Source organism: Hibiscus syriacus, unplaced genomic scaffold (assembly GCF_006381635.1).
Source record: "Hibiscus syriacus cultivar Baekdansim isolate YM2019G1 unplaced genomic scaffold, ASM638163v2 tig00110247_pilon, whole genome shotgun sequence".
NCBI lineage: Eukaryota > Viridiplantae > Streptophyta > Magnoliopsida > Malvales > Malvaceae > Hibiscus > Hibiscus syriacus.
This window is the reverse complement of record NW_024062645.1, coordinates 349725-370131: the sequence shown is the minus strand read 5'-3', so window position 1 is coordinate 370131 and position 20407 is coordinate 349725. Positions and strand designations below refer to the sequence as shown.

Here is a 20407-nt window from a genome sequence, read left to right as displayed (position 1 = left end):
ATTGGACTTATTCACTTTCAGTCTTTCACATGTATGCTTTATACTTATTTAATTGCTACCAGACAATGGCATGACGCTCTTATTTAATAATGGTTCATCTGGGTCCCTAAACTGTGCTAAATTTCAAATACGTTCCAATTACATCCCATCTTTTAACTAAATTAGGTCCTTTCACTTGTCTAACAATAAGGTTTAATGGTAATTGTTACTTTCGATTTAACAACAATATTCAATCAAGTTGGAGATCGAGCTCCGAGCATCAAGTTTCAAATAGAGTTCAGGCCTCTCATGGTTCAAGCTCGGTTTGGGTTGATTAGAGTCTTAAGGTGAAATAAAAAAAGGACTTGATTGGAAATCACTTTAGTATGAAGATTCAGGTGTAATATTTTAAAGGGAAAATTATGCGTTTAGTACCTAAACTATATGTTTTAATATATTTTAATACATAAACTTTCATTTTTTTTAAAATCATACTTGAAGTTTAGTTTTTGTTTCATTTTAGAACAATGCCGTTAAAAAACTTAACGGACAGGTTGATGTGGCATAGCTCCAGTGGACAGACGACCAATTCGAACGGTGGGCCATGAGAGAATGACGAGTTGACCACATAGTCCAATTTCAGTCCCATCGGACGGTGAATCACGGAGATCGAAAGATGTAGAAATCAAAGAGTTTATCGTCGATTTGGGGATATCGAGGTGTTTTCCAGTGAAACAGAGGTCAGAATCGTGTTCAGGGGGTCGAAAAGATACGAGCTAAAATTAGATATAGTTTTGGAAAAAAAAATTAGGTACTAAAACAAACAAAAATGATAGTTTAACTATTAAACGTGTAATTTAGCCTATTTTAAAATATTAGGATCAATGTAATTTTAATCATAATTAAAGGACATATGATATAATTAACCCTTAACTAATTCTTTGGGTTAGTTTAGTTTCTTTAACATTTTCTAATATTCCTTAGTCGGGTAATAAGGACAGGTGTGCTCTTTTATTTCGCTCTTTCTATTTTCTGGTATCATAGGGTAATAAGGATATATGATTTAATAAAATTATTTTATATTATCAAATTTTAATATAATAAAATATTTTATTATATCAATTTGTATTTCTAATTAATTTTTCGAATCAAATTTAATAAGGATAAATATGAATAGAATCCGATGGCTTGTTCTTATAATATAAACTTGAATTTGAATCGGTCAAAAATTTACCCGACCCATTATCATCTTAATTATTTTTCACTTTTCTTCATTATTTTGACTTGAATTTCTGATATATTTCAGTGTTTCAATTTATCAAGGAACTCCTCCCATAGACGTTCTACGTGTTCTTACAAGGAAAGAGTTCTATATAGCTTGAATTTATTATACAACTCGGTTTCTTCGATTGTCCGCTTACTCATTCGATGAGGCCGACATGAATTGCCTTGGATCCAGGTAACCGGACTTCGGGTTCGTGTTTTCTTTTTCGGTTTGCACTCAATATTCATCGTGATCACATGCGATTTTAGTTCAATTTCGATAACGTTATTCGATTTCCATCATCATGTGTTTCCCGTTGCACTCGGATTCGAAAATGGTTGATTGGTTGGTTTAAAAGGGGGAAAATTAAGGTTTTCCTCTTTTTCTGTTCTTCTGCCATGTGTTTGATGAAATGAAGAGTCCAGATATGTGAAAGGTGTATGCATGTAGGCTCTAGATACATCCACCTGTATGTTCTTTGATTGCTCATGCTTCACTTTCATCTTCCCCTGGCCTTATATCATTACCCGTTTTCCCATTTTTCGATACTTTTCCGGGTTGCATTCGATCGAATACAAAGGAGAAAGTAGTTTCGAGGAGTAGATAGAATTGCATTGATTTGTTTAGAGTGTTCAAAAGTACTTTGAGCCCACTCGTTGCAGGTGAAAAGAGGATCATGGAGGAGGTATCTGCAGCAATTTCCGGTCCCTGTGCCGTTCCGTTAGGCGAAGCGATCCGTAACGATCCGATAACGATGATGCACGCCGGCGTCAATGGCTGTAAGCTTGTTGCGGAGAAGGCAAGCTCGTTGTCTCCCTCTGAAAACGAGTTGGATCGAGCTTGTGAGTTTGTATGTGAAGGTGACAGAGGAGGTAACGGAATCGTATCGTGGGACCGAATCGAGTCCGATGATAGTTGTATTTCGAGAGAACACAATCATCGAGGAATCGAGGAAGATCGATCCTTGTTGTCATTCGATGGTAATCATGAAAACTCATCGTCCCAATCTGTAGTAGCTTGTGATATCAGTAGCATCTGTGTTGAGGAAAGTTCAGCTTTAGAGGTTAATTCAGAGAGAATTTCATCAATTAGTGATGTTCAAGATGTGAAGAGAGTTGCAGCCGGTTTCGCGGGGGATGACGGCAATAAGTCCGACAAAAAATCGTCGGTTCTCGAGGTGCCGCAACAAAAGAAGATACGAAAAACCGAAATCAAGCATCGGTTTGAATTAGGAAACATGCCCCTTTGGGGATTTACATCCATTTGTGGTAGGAGACCGGAAATGGAAGACGCTGTTGTCACTATACCACGATTTTCGCAAGTTCCTAGTCGAATGCTGAAAGTCGAGAACATCGAAAATGGAACGAATCATGGCGTAAGCGATCTAACGGCTCATTTCTTCGGTGTGTACGATGGACATGGAGGGTGTGAGGTAAGCGTCATTGCCTTCTATTCTTATTGATCTTTGTTTCTATATACATTATCGATATATGCTGCAATATGTCGGAAATACGACTCTGATGGTTATGTCGGTACTACTGTCTGTTTTCCGAAGCCGGTTTATCTGATCGTGATAATTTTGATGCACAGGTTGCAAACTATTGCCGTGAACGTATGCATTTAGCTATAGCTGAGGAGATAGAAACAGCGATATCGTGTATTCGAGAGGGAACTGTCGAGCACGACTGGCAGGAACAATGGAAGAAAGCATTCTCCAATAGTTTCATTAAAGTCGATGCTGAGATCGGAGGAGTTCGTAAAGGTGCAAACAATACCGATAACGAGCCTATTGCCCCCGAAACCGTTGGCTCTACTGCCGTTGTTGCGGTTGTTAGTCCAACACATATAATCGTCGCCAATTGTGGCGATTCGAGGGCAGTTCTCTACCGTGGAAAACATCCCATGCCCTTGTCCGTGGACCACAAAGTAAGACCGTGCCTATTTCGGATTTTCATTCCACTTGGACATACAAATTTCAAAGACATTGTTGTTTATATTGAGCCTTTTACAGCCTGATAGGGAAGACGAGCATGCTCGGATCGAAGCTGCAGGAGGGAAGGTCATACAATGGAACGGATCCCGTGTTTCCGGTGTTCTAGCGATGTCGAGGTCCATCGGTGACAGATACTTGAAACCATGGATAATTCCGGATCCGGAAGTGACGTTCTTTCCTCGAGCAAAAGAAGACGAGTGTCTAGTCCTAGCGAGTGATGGCTTATGGGACGTCATAAGCAATAAGGAAGCTTGCGAAGTTGCTCGAAAACGGATCCTCCTCTGGCACAAGAAGCATGGTGATAAATTATCGGCAGAGAGGGGCGACGGGGTCGACCCGGCCGCTCAATCGGCATCGGATTACCTCTCGAAGATTGCTCTTAGTAAAGGGAGCAGAGACAATATCACAGTCATTGTCTTGGACCTAAAAGCTAAAAGAAAATTCAAGAAGAAAACTTGATAACAAGGCTTCTTTGTACAATATACTCGATTAACTTGTTAGTGAACCGAGCCGGGTATCGGTTTTCGGAACTGGTTCACAACCGGTTCGGTCAACTTGTCATGAATTCGAATAGAAAGGAATATAAGAAACACTAAACTCAACAAAAGATCCATTCGAATTTAATTTCAGTTCTCTATTATTATTTTTTTAATAGTTTGACGTGATTACAAAAATAGTAATATTAACACGTAGCAAGTAGTATATGTTCTCATTATAGTTACTTTATCTAAGAGATTATGACATACGTACATATATATATATATATATATATACACAAATACATACATACACGTATATGTTCTCATTATTTCTGGTATGCATATTCTAAATGTGAACAACGTTGTGAGTATTCGGACAGCAACTGTGGCACACCTGATATTATCGGCCCGTATGTCTGCAGAACAATTATAACACGTCAAAATCTGGATGGTATTCGAGTTAAATTCGACATTTCAACCAAGCTTTATAAGTTAATTCGGTCGAATAGAATTTCTCTAAACCCGGGTCGAGTTGAAATATTATATTCGGATCGAATTCGGATAAACTAAAAACTCGACCAGACTCCACCATGATCATCCCTAATTGCAGCAAATGTTTGACTCAATGACCAGTGTTCAACTTTTCTAACCTTTTGATTTTCGTGAACCTCGGACAGTGGAACCGCAAGCAGCTTCAAATTTTCCGGCACGATGAATTCCCGACTCTCCGGCAACCGAACAAGGAAGAGCTTGGTGCATTCCTGCAGGAATTAGAATCAACATAAACATTGTAGCCGGAGCTGTATTAATGTGGCAAATAGGCAAATTACCTTGGGCTTTGTTACACTGGCCGGCAAGTATGGACACAACATTGTTTAGAAATCGTGCCTCCACCACATGCCGAGACACTCTCTGACCTAAATATATTCAAACGACGTCACGTGTTACAATCTGATTTAATGCGTTAACTTTATATAAAATGTCGATATAAATAAAAATACCTCCCATTCCTTTTCATCACCATCTTCGCTCGTCGAAAGCTTCCTCGAAACCTTACGTCTCAATCCATCGATATCTAAAAATTCAATTTCATCTTAAACTAAGATAACTATAAGTAAAAGATCGTAATGTAAAAGAACAAAAATTTACGTGAAAAATCTTAAACTGAAAATTACATGAGAGTATATCAACAATCAAAGCTTAATTGAATTAAAATAAAATCGAATTATAATTTCTCATATTCATCTTTTCAGCCCAAAAAATGATCAATTTACCTGATTCACCTGACCTCAAACGACCACCAGGAAGGTTAAAGATGGAATTTTCAGCTTGGAGCAGCAGCAAATGGGGATGTTTCAACAACTCAACCTGAGTAAACGACATTGCTTTAACCTCTTGTTATGGGCGTGGCTGCAAGGTGGGCGACCGCGCATGGCTCCAAAAAATAGGTGTTCCGAAATTGAGTATATCTATTAGTTGTTGCCATTAATAAGCATATAAATAAGAGCCCCAAAATCGAGTATATCTATCAGTTGTTGCCATTAAGAAGCATAAAAATAGGGGAAATCGAGTATATCTATCAGTTGTTGCCATTAATAAGCATAAAAATAGAGGCTTCGAAATCGAATATATCTAGAAAATAGGGGCCCCTTTATAAGAATTTGCACAGCGCCCCTACGACCCTGCCACTTGTAATAAAAGTCCGACTCAAACTCGAAATTCTATTTTAATTGATCTAAATTTGAATTTAATCTAACCAATTATAAAAAAAGTAAATCATACAAATGATCCCTCAATTATATGATATTATTTTATTGAGTCACTTGACTATTAAAAGTTATAAAACAATCCTTAACTGCAGGGAGTTATTTTGTTGAGTTTTTCGACTATTAAAAGTTACAAAATGGTCACCTGACTATTCATTATGTTCCAAACTCGTCCATTTTCAATAAAATTTTGAAGGTAGTCTAAGTTGTACGCTAACCTGCTGACTAAGATATATAAAATCTGATCTCATAATATGAATGAATATTATATCACAGTCAACATGTTATCGTTCAGCTCAGACAATCGTTAATTTTTTAATGGAAAATGACGAGTTTAAAATATATTGAATATCAAATGACCATTTTGTAAATTTTAATAGTCGATGACTCAACAAAATAACTTCCTATTATCTGGATCATTTTATGACTTTTAATAGTTAAAGGACTCAATAAAGAAATATCTTATAATCAAGGGACCATTTGTATACTTTACCCAAAAATAAGTAAAATAACTCACAACCAAAATGAGTTGAATTTGGAATAAATAAATTATACATTTTTTTCACTCATATTTTAACCACTAAAGTTTATAAAAATAATTTAATCATCAAACTTTCTATTTATTCGTATTTTGATCGAACGTCAAAATAGACGGATGGCATGACAACACTCTTATGTCAAGTCCGCACTGAAATCTATGTTTTTTAAGGTTATCTTCGATTAGTCAATACACTTCATAAATTTATCTCATCATCTCTTATCACTCTATTAGTTCGATTTTCTCAAATTCACTTTAAAAGTCATAAAATTTAGGGTAAATTACTTGTTTAGTATCTAAACTTTTAATTTTTATCTGTTTTAGTATCTAAACTTTTATTTTTTTCAAAAATATACTTAACGTTTAGTTTTTGTTTTATTTTAGTACTCACTATTAAAAACTTAACACGTTTAATACCTAAACTATTAATTTTAGTGTGTTTTAGTAACTAAACTTCGTAAAAAAGCACACAATCAACAACCAGAAAAAAAAAAGCAGTGTAGGCAGTAAAGGAGCCATGTAGGGTCTGGGGCACTCCCCCCAAATTATTTTTACCATTAAAGAAATAAAAATAATTATCAATTTAGGCATTTAAGTATTGATTTATTTTGATTTTGTCACCCATTTTCTATTGTTAATTATACTTTACTCCTGTCTCATTCCCCGGTGATTGGTGACTGGCAGAAACTAACCAGAAGAACAGCTTCAACAGATGTCCTCAGTCCACAAGCAGCATAACTGAGAAAACCTAAATTAGAACCATCATATCCTAAAGAATACCAAATCGAAAACACACAAAAGTTATGAACAAATACTTGAATTTCATCCTCTTAACACGATCCGACGGCGTTTCATCCCCGGAAACAATGGCTTCTTTTGATCCGAAATAGTAGCAGCGTATAGGGTAAATATCCACCCTCCGACCATTGTTGCTTTCATGATCATCTGTACTCATCATCGTAGATTAATACCAACTGAAAATCAAAGACAAAAAAGAAGAACAGTGGGAAGACGCAGGGTATTCGAAATTGTTTGTTTTTTTATAAAAGAGGAAGATGAACAGTTGAAGAAGAAGAAGAAGAAGAGAAGAGAAGTTAGTGGAATTGTGTTGAAAAAACCGGACGATGTTTGTGGTTTTTAACCGTTTTCTTGTTTGTTTGTTTGTTTGCTTGCATGTTTTGTAATGAAAGTCGTCGTTTGAAGCTTTGAACGTGGCGTTCCAAGGACACGTGGTTTCATACAAGACGAGGATTGTTGTCGGTACGTCAAAAGATAACAAAATCTAAATAGAAGTTGATGTAAGATAGGATCACTGTGCCACTGTCCACCTCGACCAATACTGTTGAGTATATTATTAACGATGAGCGTCGTTGATTTTATTAATTTAATTTATAATAAATTAAAATTTTAGAATATTAAAGGTATAATTATAAATCAATTAAAATTTTAAAGATGAATTATTTAAAATAAAATATTAATTATATTATTTTCTAGAAGTGAAGTTCTGTTGAGACCACTTTGGCCCCCAACCCATGTAAAAAATTTATATATTCGGTAGATTTTAATCTAATAGTATTTTGATTCATGTAAAACAAAATATTCAAATTTTAAAAATATAAAGATTTATTAAATATTTAATGAAATAGGGACCAAACTAAAGAAGGATAATCATATATTCTTAAATTTTTTGGTCTAATAATAATTTAGGTTATTATAAATTTAAATATTAGATAAATTAAATATTGTCTTACAAATTTTAAGTTTTTTTTAATTAATCAAGGGTGAGTAAATGCAGTATATGTTTAAAGATAACTCTCAATCATTTGACATTGAACGCTCACACCCCCGACATTCATGGTACTCGAAATCGAGACCTCAAAGAATAACAACAATTATTTACCACTGAGATCGTTCGGTTCATGCTTAAATTTAAATACCTAATAAGACATTGTATTTTTTCTTAAAAATTTTAATATTTCATCCGCTGTCAATATTCAATCATAGTTTTGTCCCTGTTATTTTCCATAATTTTTTTTAACAGTAATTGGATCACATAACATCCTTAAATTAAAAACCTAAATATTTTTCTTGTTTAAATAACTTACCTTTAGATTTTTAATTAATTTATAATTATACGTCGGGTCTTTTAGAATTTTAAATTTTTATAAATTAAATTAATAATGATCAACGATGCTCAGCGTTAGTGATACTCAACGGTACTCGTCGAACGTTATAAAATTTTCTCATCAGATATCTTTGATTATGTTTAAATATATTCTTAATCAACACTTTTAAAAGTTGTAAAATGAATAATTATTTTATAATATTTTAATAAATTTAACTAGGATTGAATAACAAATTGAAAAATCGATTCGAATTGAATTGTATAATTGGATTTAATTCAAAATTTTCATTGAATTAAACATCCAATTTTATAACTCGGATTTATTTCGATTTTTCTCATAAAATTTATTTGTTTTAAATCAAATAAATTAAAAATATAATTTAAATCAATTTCTTTGTTTATCGGACAAATAGGTAGCTGATAATCGATATTGTTTAGCCCCTACTTGTAACCACCACTATTGCTATATACCTACCGGTCATGTACATGTGTCTGATTTGTGGCCTGGTCAATTTCATTTTTGGTCCAAGTCTGAATTAAATAGGATAAGGGTAAACTATATAAATAGTCCCTAAACTTTTAGTACTCTTAAATTTTGGTCACCCAACTTATGAAACTTGCAATACAATCATCAAACTTTTAGTTTGCTTTCATTTCTCTTCCTGTCGTTAGCTCCCTTAGATTTTTGCTGACGTGGCAGGTGATGCCCCCCTCTCCTCCTCCTCCTCCTTTACTTTTGCTGTACTTTTGCTAATATGCTTGGAACTGATATATTGTCCACACCAAGCCCTTGAAGACCATTATGAGCTGATATCAAGACTAAGGAGGATATCACTCTGATCACAGTTATAAATCACAAACTGATATTATTTTTTATGACAGCACAGCGAGATTTGCCGAATTTACAAAACCAGTCCGTAGTGGAAAAGGAACTTAAAGTTACAAACCCGATAGTAATCTTGGCTTCGACAGGTTTGGTTTCGTCATCGTCTGTAGTTAAGTGCAAGACATCCTCCACCAAAACCCCGATCGATGATGTGTCGTTGGATAGATAGTCGACTTGATAAGGACAATTATTTGAAGGTGAAGAACATCTTCTATGATGTTCACACATGGGACTGTTACAGGAAACCTTTGAGCTTGTAGATGATGTGTTGGTGCTGTAGATGTTGAACTTTATCGACTAAAACACATAAATTACAACAAAAAATAATCAAAATGGTTGTTCGTGTATCAATGAACAAGGATAATGAGAATTCACAACTATCGGGAGAGCATATATACCTCCACAATATCAAAACAAGAATAACAAGCAGGAAACGGATCCAAACAAGAATAACAAGGAAAACCCTTGTTCAGGATCGACCCCTGGGAATGAGCCAAATCCCCTGTTAGGTTCGAGTGGGGGAGAAACAGATTTGAGGAGCTCCAAACCTGAGTGTCCAAAAATAGTGCACAGGGTGACCGGGAGTAGCAGGGCATGGAGGGCTGATAATACTTTTCGTCCACATACGCTTCCTCATTTGTCGAAGCAACGGAGTTTTCCAGCTAGGGACAGGTCTTTTGGTCAAGGAGGGGTGTCGTGGGTGCGAGGCAGTGCATATTCGGTTGGAAAGGTTTTGAACTATGATTTGGCACCAAAGTTGCTAACTACACACCATGCCCAACCCCCGAATCCCCAAGCATTTCCAATCTTTCCATGGAAAAACTTTCACAACATCTAAGCGTTGTCAATGCTTCCAGGATCTGTTCAAAGCGATTTTTGGGTTTATTTTGTTTTTTATTTTGTGGAGGTTATGATTTTCAATGGGTTATGATTTTTTATTTTTTTATTTTTTTGGAGGTTAGGGTTTTCAAAGGTAGAAGAGAATGAGGAGGAGAGGGGGCGGGTTAACGGGGGCATCACCTGCCACATCAGCGAAAATCTACCTCACGGAGGTAATGGTAGAGACATAAATGAAAACGAGTTAAAAGTTTGATGATTATATTTAAAGTTTCAAAAGTTAAGTGACCAAAATGAAAGTACCGTATAAACATACTTTACCCATATGATAATATGAACGGTTTATTTTTTAAAATTTTTTTATCAAGAAAATAGATAAAAAAAACTCAAACTAATTCCAATTTAATTCAAAATCTATAGATTTTGATTCAGTTCTATTTATTAGGATGGGTACAATTTTATAAAGGGATGAGATTGGGTCAGGTCGAGTCTGAGTCAAGGGTAAAAAAAACTCCAACCCGACCCGAAGGTAACAATGTAATTTTTCAAAAAAAAATTGTGGATAATTGCTAGAATAGCTCGACTCTATTATTTTTCAATTAAGTCCTTATTTTATGTTGGGTCGGGTCTGGGCGGATTTATACTGTAAAATTTGGGTTGAGTTAGATTTATATTCTAAAAATTCATGGAGATTGTGTGAAAAATATATATTTTTTAGATCATCAGATTCGAGTGGAATGTATGTATTTTTCAAGTCGGGTTCGATCAAAAATTTGACAGAGTGATTGATCCAAAATTATTTTTGAGGCACAAATACATAAAAAATTTAAATGTGATAGGTATAAATAAAATTTTAAGATAGACATTATCAGTAAAATAAGTAATTAATTGAAAAAAAACTCATATTTTAAAATAGACATCATCAATAAAATAACTAATTAAAAAAAATATATATATATTTCAAGTAACACGAATACACCCTACAACTCGACCACGTATCTAACCTAACTCGAACCATGTCGTCCCCTCTAATTCGAAACAACATTTAAGTGTAACTTAAAAAAAGATACAGCAAGGATCGTACTATAAAATCTTTTACTTATCACTATAAGATGATCAAAACGATCAATGACTGACCAGGCTATTCTTAGCCTTTTGAAATTCAATTAATGACTTATCTATGATGTTACGTTACCCTCCTTTAATTTAGTGTATTAATTGACACAATTGTAATATTTAAGAGACTGATCCCAAATATCCGTACTCATCGTAAAACTTTGATTTCAATTGGGTTGGGTGCACCAGGCCCGAGCAATAGTTCAACGCTTGGCGACGCACAGTAGCCCCAGTAGCAAGCCACTGTTATGGGATCTTCCCCTCAAAAAATAAATTTAATATCGTGTGGGCCATTGGTCCACGTATCAGAAATTAAACTGATAAGAACAGATACTACACTAGATCTTAGCCAAAAGGCCGAGAAAGGTTTGAGTTACAATTTTCAAGCCCGCATGTTTTATAAGGCGCCTCTGCCCTCGTCTCTTCGTATGCCAACGATGTGGGATTTGTGATACTGGCAGTGTGTATTCAGCTACTTGCTTGCAAACTGCTTCATTGGAAACTAACAAAGGTTTAGTTATTAATGGATTAAAGTAGAGTTCACTGAATCATGTAAAAATGTTATAGCTAGTTAGCAATCTTTCAAACGTTACATAATAGTCATTAAATTTCTTCAATGGTTTCAAAATGGTCCCTGCAATGTTCAAGTAACAATAAGTTTGACAAAGCTTCACCATTTCCTTCACCCAGAATAGAACAAAATCCTCGTTTCCTGTTTTGCTCTATCGATGGGAAACCCAGTGATACCCATTCGAAGTTACTTCCCGGCGATGCCGTTTCCGTGCTCGAAGATATTCCTCATTTTACTGATGACCCCCTCATATCAGCTTTGGGTTTCATTGTTGGCTCTTAGTGAACCCAGGTTTTTGCTTTTGGTTACCTTAATGTGCTTTCCTTTACTTGGTTGCCGGATGTGTGTATGGATCGGCAGTACTTGAGCCCGACTCGACTCGTTTTTGGCCCTTCTTAAACCATGGTAATGTTGCCGAAGACCGTAACGACACGAAGTCACCGAAGACAATACATGCTTGCCATGAAAGTAGCATTCAGGATTTAACAATTAAACCGCTGTTACATTCAATATGAAACCATCTTTTTGCTCAATCATCATCATCATAGAATGGTATTAGACGAACAAATGTATCTCAAGCTCTATAGATGCTAGATGGGTCAGCGTTTTGAACAGTCCATGGGTGCCCAAGAATCCTTGGCAAGCATCTCCAATTAAACTTAAACGTTCATAACACGTCCACGTTGGGGCATCATCTATATCCACAAGTAATAGAAGCAACAACAGATGCCAAACAAATGAGGCCCTTTGCTGCAGATGAAGCTATTGGTTACAAGCTGCTAGATAAAGAACGTGGTAAACCGTAATAAACCGACAAAAGGTGCAGACATTAGAGCTAATCCCTTAGATCTAATGGCTTACAACATACCCATTTCAGGAGGGAGATAATTGAGTGTACCGCACGTAGTCCGCCTGCGGTTAAACGTGCGCACTGACCACCCAAAATCTGCAATCTTTTAGTTCATCCTTGTGGTCGTAGGATCGAGTCCTACGGTGGGCAATTCAAAATTGTGGAGATTCCACGGAAGTTACTCTTAACCTAGCGTTGGGGGCAGCCTACTACCCTACCTCCCTTATCCATTATATGGGATTAGGGTCAGCTTTTTAGTTCATCCTGATAGCAAATCCAAATAGACTAGATAAGCACAACGAGACCTTCATTCAATGACGAAACAACTAAAGCCATAGGTTAGGAATCACCTGTGCACCAATTAACAGGTTCTCGGGTTTGATATCTCTCGAAATAGGAGTGAGTAAAGTTTAAAATTTTTAAGCTAGCGAGCATTTAAGTCGAGTCGAGTTTCAAATTTTTATTTCGAATTTGAGTCGAGCTCAACAATATTTGAGCTTGACTCGACTCGTTTACAATCCTATTTCAATCTAATTTCCGATCAAATCAACTTTTATTATTATTTTAAATAATTTCTACAACATTTTATTTATATATATAATTACAATATTTTATTTCCGATCAAATCAATTTATATATATAAGTTACATCTAATTATGCTGAATAAAATATAATCTAATTACAATATTTTATTTTTATGAAAACTGGATTATTCGTATTTATAAATTCAAATTCAAAAGTAAAAAATAAAAATTTAAGGTTACGAACTCATAACTTAATAGAAATATCTGTTCTTGACATAAAGAAATTAAATAACAAACCTAACCAGCTTTATAAGCAAGAGGTAGTCCAGCGGTTAGGATAATTACTTACGAAGTAATTGACCAGGGTTCAAGTCCCGGCAAACGAACAGTTTTACAAAATTTCCCTTTTTCAAATTAAGAAAGGCTAAAGTCCAGTTTTGATTCACTGTTCACCACTGGGGACAGTATCCTGCATATGTACACTATCAACACAGACGCCTCGGTGGCATGATAGGCGTGGAGCTCCTCGAGAGTGATCGAGACCATAATGAAATATTCCAAGTATGTGTGCCGTGTGCATTATAGGAGCAGGCGCTGCATATTAATAACTTTGGCTTTGGCTAAGACCTCCGAGCAGCTGATAACCCTATGGAATTGATTAATGCATTTTGGACACTGGTTTGGATACTGATTAGGTCTCATTGGAAGCATATGCACAGTGGTATCAGTTGTAGCTAGTTATTGTCTAACTTTGCATTGTCTATTGGCATTAGTATACTACGGCAGCCTTCGGAATGTTGTCCCCTTCTTTGATCAGCGAGCGGTTGCACGCTCGACGGATGCAGTCCGGTGAAATTTCCATGAGGCATTTTAAGAAAGCCTTCATGGTCAAGTACTTCTGTTTTTCTGAATCTTTATTGACTCCATTATGTTATAGGCCGGACTGGTTACATGCATTATACATAAGAAAACTACGTGAGAAGCTCGGAGAGACGGAGACTCCTATCATGATAAGGCCATTGCTCTGGTTTTTATCGTCGAATCAAGCCGAGATTGCTGCTGCTGCTGCTGATCCTGCATGTAGTTTTGAGCATCAACTAGGGAAGATATCTGGTTTCTTCTGTTCGGAGGGATGTGATTCATTGTGATCATAGATGATTTGGTGAGCCGAAATCATGAACCATAAGTCAAATTTTCGCTGAATTTGCAAGCAAAAAGTACAAATTTTCTGTCCAAAGTTCGTCTTCTTTCCTTCGATTTAGAACAATCAACCCAAAGTTCCACCTTTTCAGCTCAGGCAAGTTTCTCCCTTTCTTTATTTGAATATCTGATCCCTTTGTTTTAGATTATTTGATTTGAACCCCTTTTTCTGGGTTTTTGCTCTAGCTTTGAATTCAATTTCATTATTATTTCCCCCAAATAATCCATTGATAAATATAATCCTAGATGTCAGCATCTGTCGGTGGATAATTTCCGATTTCATTTGAATTCATGAACTTTATCTCGAGTTTGATCACATAAGAGTTTTTTTTTTAAAAAAAAAAGAGTTGAGAAAGTACACGTAATGAACCTTTGCAGCATCTGATTAAGATCAAATAGGTCGATTAGTCGGATTCCGATCAAATAGGTCGATTAGTCGGATACCGGTTATTATATAGAGAAAAAACAATGTTTTTCTTTTAGTTCTTATGAAGCATTAATTGTTTTAATCAGTTATAAGATTGAATCTGGGGTTCTTTATCATTTGAAGCGGGATTTTTGTCCGCTGAGTGTACGCCGAGAAGGAGCTCAACTCTCCGAGCACAGTGGCTTCGGCACACATGGATCAGAGTAATGAAGTCTTTCTTCATTCGTCTTTGTTTATTCAACTGATATGCTCTGTTTTTCAGTCGGACGTGTAATTGTATGACTCTGTTCGATTATATTTGCTCGTAAACATCGGATTTGCTTATGGACACGATTTTCTCATAGGGATGAATCTGATGTGGTTTCACTATGTCTTGGGTGCTACCATCAGTGAGTCGGGGAATTTGAGAAACAGCCTCGAGGTTTCTAAACCACTCTCGGATAAACATCTTGATCTTTTGAGGTCATCTGTTCGATCATATTAACTATTTAAAGGTAGAGAACTCGGTTAAGTTGATTTCATGTTAGGTTCATCATTTCGGCTCCTCCGACCGGATGCAGCAGGGAAGGGCAAGTATACGCTTATCAAAGAGGACAATGACTTCCAAGCTGACTTCCAAGCTAGTTTTTCGACAAACCTCTCCCTTGCTTTGGTTGTGGTGTCGATGGTTCTTGCGAGTCCTCTTTGCTCACAACGACATGTTCCTCCTAGCAGTTTTTCCATTTCTCACGTTGAAATTGTTTCTTACAGCTTCCTGATAGGACTTTTATGTCCATTGATGTGGTACTATGCTACATTTCTCTACTTCGGTAATAACTATCGTAAAGATCCAAGAGAGAGAGCCGGTCTTGCTGCTTCCGCAATTGCGGTAAGTATTCCCACTCTCCGTCCTTCCCTTCTTCCTCCGGTGAATGACTTTCATACCAATAAAACAATCTCTCCACCCTTATCTGGCCCGGTTTTGTTGCAGGCAATGGCATGCTCTGTGGTACTGCTGATCATAATAATAGTTTTTCTTCTATTTTAAACCAAAACTTATACACGAGTTCAAAGGAATGATTTGGCTGCAATGTAGAAACAGAGTCAAATTATCCGATCTGCCGAGCACCATTGTAAAGACGACAAAATATGAGAAACATTCTGTTCATAGAGGTTATACTTTCTTCATTGATAGAACCACGAAATTCGAGGCCATGCTTGTTTGTAAGTAATTTGATGAGTTCCATTACTGAAATAAAACTTGTTCCATTGTTGAATGCTTTGCCCAGTGTTCTTGAATCGATAATAAATAATCGAGTCATGAAACCAAGTTCATAATCTATACTGACATTCGAACCTCAAATTTGACAATTACTACAAGTAATTGAGACGACAAAATGACAAAATTGAATGAACTGACCGTAATACTGCCATGGGAAAACCAATAACTGGTGACATTGTCATCCTCCAAAACCGGAACACAAAAGGATTCATTAAAGCTTGATTTTTAGTCTTTTGCCGCTAGGCGAACATTTTTGCCATCAACTGAATATCTTGCGCTTGAAGTAATCTGCAGGTCAAAAGAGAAAGATTGAGTCGAGATGAGTGAAACAAAAGAGACCTTTAACATGGATGAATCACTGAAGAAAGAATCTCCCTGACCTTGTGCTGCAACATTTCACTTAGTTGGGACTTATCATCATCCACACCTGATTCCTGGAGAGCCTTTAGAACCCGTTTTTGCAGCTTCCGCATTTTCAAAACTCCATCGGGACTCTGCATCAAAAAGAAAGACTTTGTGCCTATAACTATAAGCCAGCATTGATAAAATCGGATGAGATGGAACGAAAGGAGACATACGGATTTCAAGGCTTCTTTAATCAACTTTTTCCACTTTATCTTCTTTTTCGTATCTTCTTTTGTAAAGGCAGATTCCACTAGACCTTCTTTTATGGCATTATGTTTGGATTTCTTTGCCTTTTCTTTCTCCATCTGAGTGACTTCTCCATTGCCTGTTTCATCAGAGCTATCGTCTAGCTTTCTCTTTTTGTTTGATGATATGCAACCATTTGCTGCTACGGAGTTGATTTGGGGTTGGCCATCTTTGGAATGATCCTGCAATTTGTCCTCTCCAACAGATTTATTTTCTGGCAACTCGCCATTCTCTTTGTTTTCAGCCGAATCCTTAGTATCCGGAGCAGATTCTTCCGTCTGCTGAGGTTGCTGCTTGGCATGGAATGCCCGAGCCTTTGCCCTGTGCTTCTTTCCATCAGCATGAAGAAGCAAGGTCTGCTGACTTGTTGCCTTGGTATTGCAAAGACTGAAAATACATAGATAACCAAGAGAATCTCCTCAGAATGATAAACAACAAACAGTCTATATCAATACACAACATTTAACTTGAGTGACTTTTACACCATGCTATGTCAGACCAAAGATCAACAGATTCGAAACAAGCTGCCCAACCAGATGAAATGTCAAAGTCGCCAAATTTTGGAATGGAGCAGATATTATAAACTGATTCATATATCAGATACCAGAGACAATTAAATTTCAGTGGATCTGTTATGTTAAAACGATCAGATTCTTCAGCAGTAGCCCGAGAAATTCATGGTTAAAGGACCAAAACATTAACAGATAACAAGATAATCCCATATTAACTGCAAAGATGTGTTATTCAAGCTTGAATAATAACTAGCACGCTATTCTATGAAGGATCTTGAACCTTTGATCCAATGGGTGACCAAAAAGGTCAATGGACCGGTAGTAAAACACCTATCCCATGCTATTAGGACGCAACTTATTCATCCCAAATAATTTGGGGTAATTTACATTCTACATCAGTAAATCTGTTATGTTAAAATGATCAAATTCTTTAGCATCCCTAGAATATTCACAGGTAAAGAATCAAAACATTAACAGATAACAAGACAACCCCATGTCAACCGCAAAGAAGTGTTATTCAAGCCCCAAAATCAGAACTGCTAGCTATTCAGGAATCTACCAGCTTCAAACTAAGCACATTGCCTGTTCGATTTCTAGGAATACCACCTATTACTAGAAAGCTCACCATGATGGATTGTGAACCTTTGATCCGATGAGTGACCACAAAGATCAATGGACCAGTGGCAAAACACCTATCCCATGCTAGTAGGATGCAGCTTATTCATCCCAATAATTTGGGGTAATTTACATTCTACATCAGTAAATCAATTACATAAAACGATCAGATTCTTTAGCATTAGCCCCAGAAATTCATAGTTAAAGGACCAAAACATTAATAGATAACAAGACAACGCCATGGCAACCACAAAGATGTGTTATTCAAGCTCCAAAGTCTGAACTGCTAGGCACATTGCCTGTTCAATATCTAGGAATACCACTAATGACTAGAAAGCTCTCTATGAAGAATCTAGAAACTTTGATCCAATGGATGACCGAAAAGGTCAATGGACCGGTAGTAAAACACCTATCCCCGTGCTTAGGACGCATCTTATTCATCCCAAATAATTTGGGTTAATTTACATTCTACATCACTAAATCCGTTATGTTAAAACAATCACATTCTTTAGCATTAGCCCTAGAAATTCACAGTTAAAGGACCAAAACATTAAAAGATAACAAGACAAGCCCATGTCAACCGCAAGGACTGTTATTCAAGCTCCAAAATCTGAACTGCTAGCTATTCAGGAATCTACCAGTTTCAAACTAAGCATGTTGCATGTTCGATATCTACGAATACCACCTATTACTAGAAAGCTCATTATGAAGGATTGTAAACCTTCGATCCAATGGGTGACCGAAAATGTCAATGGACTGATACCAAAACTCCTATCCCATGCTGGTAAGACGCAGCTTATACATCCCAAACAATTCATTCATAGACTTAAACAAAGGAAAAACACCAATAACAGTCACACAACACCGCTCGGAATTAATATTATATCAGAGCAGACAATATAAACATTGACATCAATATCATTAATCGAATTTTAAAAGTTTTACCTGCAAAACCATGGAGGACGTTGAGACAGGCCCATATTGATATCAACATCAGGTTTCTCCTTTGTTTGCTTGTTGGGTTTTGCATTCGAACCATTGGGTGTTTGCCCCTGTCCCTTTGGACCATATTTTTCCTAAACATGAATCAAACAAACACTTCCTATCAGACTACGTGTCAAAAATTAGTAAAAAACAATAGAGGATCACGTAACTTACAGCCTCAGTTATGCACTGTGTATGGATTTGAACATTTTGTTGCTCAAAAATCACTCCACAATCAATGCAAGAAAACTGAAGAAATCAACCAAAAACAGGGAATGGGTCAGTGGAAAATCCGAAAATAACCAAAGAAAAACGCTCAAAAAACAGAAATCGATAAGAGAAACCGAGACCCTGGAAGCAGAACAAATCCTGAAGTGATTTGCTAACTTGGGTTTCTTCAAGTTCTCGCCACAATCCTCGCATTGAAACCAGACCATCTTTTTTCCTTGTTCGTTTAAGTGTTGTTTTGCCCCCGGAAAATTAAGGGGGCTTAAGAAGAACGGAGAAGATGGTGGCTTTGATTAGGGTTTAGCAGGTTGAATCGAGGGTTTTTGTTATTTGATTTCATCGTTTCTGGAATATTCCAAATTGTTTGGAGTAAAACGCAGCGTACGAGATGCTGAGACTAATGGTAACATGGGCTTTACATCAGAAGATGAGGCCCAATTCAAAATGTGAATTCATAATATACTTTGATTTGAGGGTAAATTACGCATTTAGTATCTAATTTATTAGTTTTATTCCGTTTCAATATCTAAACTTTCAATTTCTATAAAAACATACCTAAAGTTTAGTTTTTGTTTCATTTTAATACCCGTCATTAAAAACTTAACGTGTTTAGTACCTAAATTATCAGTTTTAGTCTGTTTTACTACCTAAACTTTCATTTTTTTCAAAACTTAACGTTAAGTTTTTAATGGGTACTACAATGAAACAAAAATTACACATTGTGTATGGTTCTAAAAAAATTGAAAGTTTAAATGCTAAAATGGACTAAAATTGATAGTTTAGATACTAAATATATAATTTAACCTTGATTTTATCACATCGAAAAAAATCTATGTAAAAATGTTTAAAAAGACAATTCAATACATTATTGTAAATAAGTTATTAAAATATTAATTACTTCAAATTAAAATAGAGATAAAATTCATATAATTTTTAAATACAAAAAATTTATCAAATTATTTGAACTATTATAAATTTGAAATAATTGCATGTTTTATGAGTAAAACTATTATTCTATCATACAATATCATTATTTATGTTTAATCATTTGATTATTCGTAGGTTGATAAATACAATAGATTAAAATGACTAACAATACATTCAATTTTGGTAGGTCATGTAGATCTATTAAAGTTCGTGTCAAGAGGTCGCAACTTTTCAAAAGGTGTATGGCGTTTGAGATTATATTAGGTGTGTAAATGAAAACTGAGCTTGAACGAATAATAATGTTCGTGTTCATTTGTTTATTTTTGAAGGTGTTTATGTTCGTGTTGGATTCTTGTTCGTTTAATTTTTTATTATTGTGTTCACTTATTTTTTTAAGATATTCATGTTCATTAATTTAACGTACGTTAACATGATAGTTTAAATGTTAAAGAACACATATATTTAAATGCTCGTGAACGTTCATATAGTGTTTGTTTAATACTTGTGAACATGCTCGTTTAACGTTCGTAAACATGTTTATTTAAAGAGATCTATAGACGAACGGATATAAGGGGAAATAGAGACATGGAAAAGGGAGTTTTATTGTTATAATTAGGGGAAATGGTAAAATTACATAATAAGTTCTTAAACTTCTTATGATGCATAGTTTAAAC

The 20407-nt window shown here is 35.7% G+C and overlaps 2 protein-coding genes, 1 long non-coding RNA gene, 1 other non-coding gene and 1 pseudogene across 4 annotated transcripts; 2 read left to right on the top strand and 3 right to left on the bottom strand.

The window, feature by feature from the left end:
* The first annotated feature begins 1311 nt into the window (after window positions 1-1311).
* Window positions 1312-3714, top strand: LOC120114831 (protein phosphatase 2C 77-like). Its single transcript, XM_039135612.1, has 4 exons — window positions 1312-1438; window positions 1906-2675; window positions 2834-3169; window positions 3255-3714. Exons 2-4 carry the CDS (start codon window positions 1920-1922, stop codon window positions 3693-3695), a joined length of 1533 nt encoding a protein of 510 aa, XP_038991543.1. The 5' UTR covers window positions 1312-1438; window positions 1906-1919; the 3' UTR covers window positions 3696-3714.
* A 327-nt stretch (window positions 3715-4041) lies between these two features.
* On the bottom strand, window positions 4042-6977 carry LOC120114780 (annotated as a pseudogene).
* A 4181-nt stretch (window positions 6978-11158) lies between these two features.
* LOC120114872 lies at window positions 11159-11352 on the bottom strand. The gene has a single exon (XR_005515438.1). It is a non-coding gene; the product is annotated as a U2 spliceosomal RNA (small nuclear RNA).
* A 3959-nt stretch (window positions 11353-15311) lies between these two features.
* Window positions 15312-15584, top strand: LOC120114863. Its single transcript, XR_005515435.1, has 2 exons — window positions 15312-15423; window positions 15526-15584. It is a non-coding gene; the product is annotated as an uncharacterized LOC120114863 (long non-coding RNA).
* A 299-nt stretch (window positions 15585-15883) lies between these two features.
* Window positions 15884-19092, bottom strand: LOC120114862 (UBP1-associated proteins 1C-like). The gene is made up of 6 exons (XM_039135645.1): window positions 18929-19092; window positions 18753-18827; window positions 18540-18670; window positions 16395-16854; window positions 16197-16310; window positions 15884-16104 (listed from the first exon to the last, which is right to left on the bottom strand). The coding sequence occupies exons 1-6, from the start codon at window positions 19013-19015 to the stop codon at window positions 16042-16044; spliced, it is 930 nt and encodes a 309-aa protein (XP_038991576.1). The 5' UTR covers window positions 19016-19092; the 3' UTR covers window positions 15884-16041.
* Between the last annotated feature and the right edge of the window lie 1315 nt (window positions 19093-20407).